The 2,355-nt window shown below is 38.5% G+C and overlaps 1 protein-coding gene across 1 annotated transcript; it reads left to right on the plus strand.

The window, feature by feature from the left end:
• Positions 1 to 434: 434 nt before the first annotated feature.
• Positions 435 to 1,871, plus strand: MELLADRAFT_74159 (Hypothetical protein; the record flags this gene model as incomplete). The annotated part of the gene is made up of 3 exons (XM_007405846.1): positions 435 to 622; positions 699 to 1,195; positions 1,270 to 1,871. 3 exons carry the CDS (start codon positions 537 to 539, stop codon positions 1,473 to 1,475), a joined length of 789 nt encoding a protein of 262 aa, XP_007405908.1.
• Positions 1,872 to 2,355: the final 484 nt, after the last annotated feature.

Genomic DNA, 2,355 nt, shown 5'->3' on the forward strand with positions numbered 1-2,355 from the left:
AGTTTCCCAGTTTTTGTTTTTGGCTGTGTTTGGAACTTTCCCACGATACTTTTACACACGAGATTCCATCTATTTGTGAGCGAGAGCTTTAATTGATGCAACCTTCACTTTTTCTTGGTTGATTTTGTATCCCGTAAATGTGGTCAAAAGTGCCTACAACACCACAAAAGGTTCCAATGAAAGCTCTTTCTCATTAATGTGTTTTTTTACATCGAGACAATACTTTTACACACGAGATTCCATCTATTTGTGAGCGAGAGCTTTAATTGATGCAACCTTCACTTTTTCTTGGTTGATTTTTCGATAGGGGTGTGACCTGTCATAGTTGTGGGAAAGAGTCTGTGACAGCTCTTGCGCGTCATGAAAGTCATTACATAATGAAGATGTCACTAATTTGGATGTGAGTTTGATGAGAAGCTTTAAATTGAAATCCAGTCTAGTTCTTCAAGCATTCTCATCGATTTGAAGACATCAAAAGTGTTAAATATATAGTTTGCATTTCAATTTGAGAACGATAAGATCATCATCCAATCATCATGCAACTTATTGCTTACTCTTGTGCTCTGTTCTCGGCAATGACAACCTTGATCTTGTCCATATACTCATTAAGAGCTCCTAATTGGTAAGCTATCAACTTATATATAATCTTCAATCAAGTGAAGATGATGTTTCTGACTATAATTGTTCATCTCATTCAGGATTCGATTCGATACTCCTGAGTCTTCGCCTTTTCAATACAGTTCAACTTATGGCCTTCGACAGAAATGTGATCGATCGAACCTTCATCCTGAATTCCAATGTAGAGCTTTCCCTGATCGTCAAAGGGATTGTACTTCGAGTAAAGATTTAGTCAGAATGGAATCTACCTGGTGGAAAGAAATGGGACAAAATCTGAATAGGAGTCAATCTTCAAACTCAGGTCATCATGTTCCTAAGATGGTACCAGTGGGAAGTGGTTTAGTAGATAATGGATTCGAGACAACTACCTCTTCAAATCTACCTAGTATTCAAAAAGATTCAGACCGAGATGAAAATTTTGGGTTTTGTGAAAAATGGAATACGGCAGCTTATACTGCAGAGTTTAGTATTGTGATTGGAGTGATCTCAATGTTTTGCATCTTTATTGTCATTCTTGGGAACGATCATCGTAAACAGCATGGTTGGAAGGTTTGTGGTGGTTTGATTGCCGTGCATGGTGAGTGTTCCTCTGAATGAATTTGTTGGACTAGCCTCACAAATCACACATTGACGTTTCTTTTCGTATGCAAGGCTTGCTGCAAACTATCACCTGGGTGCTTATCCTTAACGTCTTCAACACTGATAATCGATTCTACTATGGTTCTAAACTGTCGACAAGCTCTTACATCGCCATCAGTGCCAGTGTGATTGATATTCTTGCTTTCACTGGTCTCTTTGCCGTAGGATTCACCTTCAATGAAGACCCACGTGAAGACTATGAAGCAATCGATGATTAAAGCACAATCATCTTTTCAACTGTCTTGCTCATCTTTGATTTACTCGCCCATCAATCATAGACCTGGATCTCAAGATCGTTACAAAGAATGTTTGAAATTGTGTACAGAGTAGCAAGATCACCTTTCAAAACTAGTTTAAAATACTCTTGATTGTTTAACACTTCATGTGCTACGTACTATTTTCTAAAACAGTTTATCTTCCACTTTCTACAATTACTTAGACATTTTTTCAAAAGTCGACGTTTTCAATTTGAGTTGTAACCTTTTTCGTTATTTGAAGTTTTCATTTCGCATGCCGTACTCGTGTAAGATGTTGTAATCTACATTTCTCTGCTTTTTGTGACTGATTTTTCTATTGCCAATGTATGACGTCAATAACGGGTACATACACTCTTCATGACTTGGTAAAAGTATTGCAGTCTATTTCTCTTTAAAGCAGCTGATCAATTCGTAACGACAAAGGAAGTTAAGCTCGCCTTGCAGGTCATTTGATTAGGTTGAACCATCACAAGGACTGGAAGAAGCTATGTCCGATCTTCAGTTTGTGACAACAAAGCAAAGATGTCTCAGCACATGGGTCGATTAATGTTGAATTTGTGCAGTGCGTCGATCGAGAATTGGGTACATAGATGAGATGGCTAGACTCACGCATACATTAAGGGGTTTCAAGTTCCAATTTTTTATACGCTTTTTTAAAAAATCGGTCAAGTTTCATCAACGCTCGGATCTCAACGTAATCCGCCGTAACGTTATGTAAAACCCATAACGTTACGGTCAACCGTATTAATTCTTAACCGTTCCGTAACGTTGTGGGGGAGCACCGTAGCAAAATGCTCACTTTGGTACGGTTGTGCCGTAATGAAGCGTACCGCGATGCCTA

Source organism: Melampsora larici-populina (assembly GCF_000204055.1).
Source record: "Melampsora larici-populina 98AG31 unplaced genomic scaffold MELLAscaffold_5, whole genome shotgun sequence".
NCBI classification, from domain to species: Eukaryota; Fungi; Basidiomycota; class Pucciniomycetes; order Pucciniales; family Melampsoraceae; genus Melampsora; species Melampsora laricis-populina.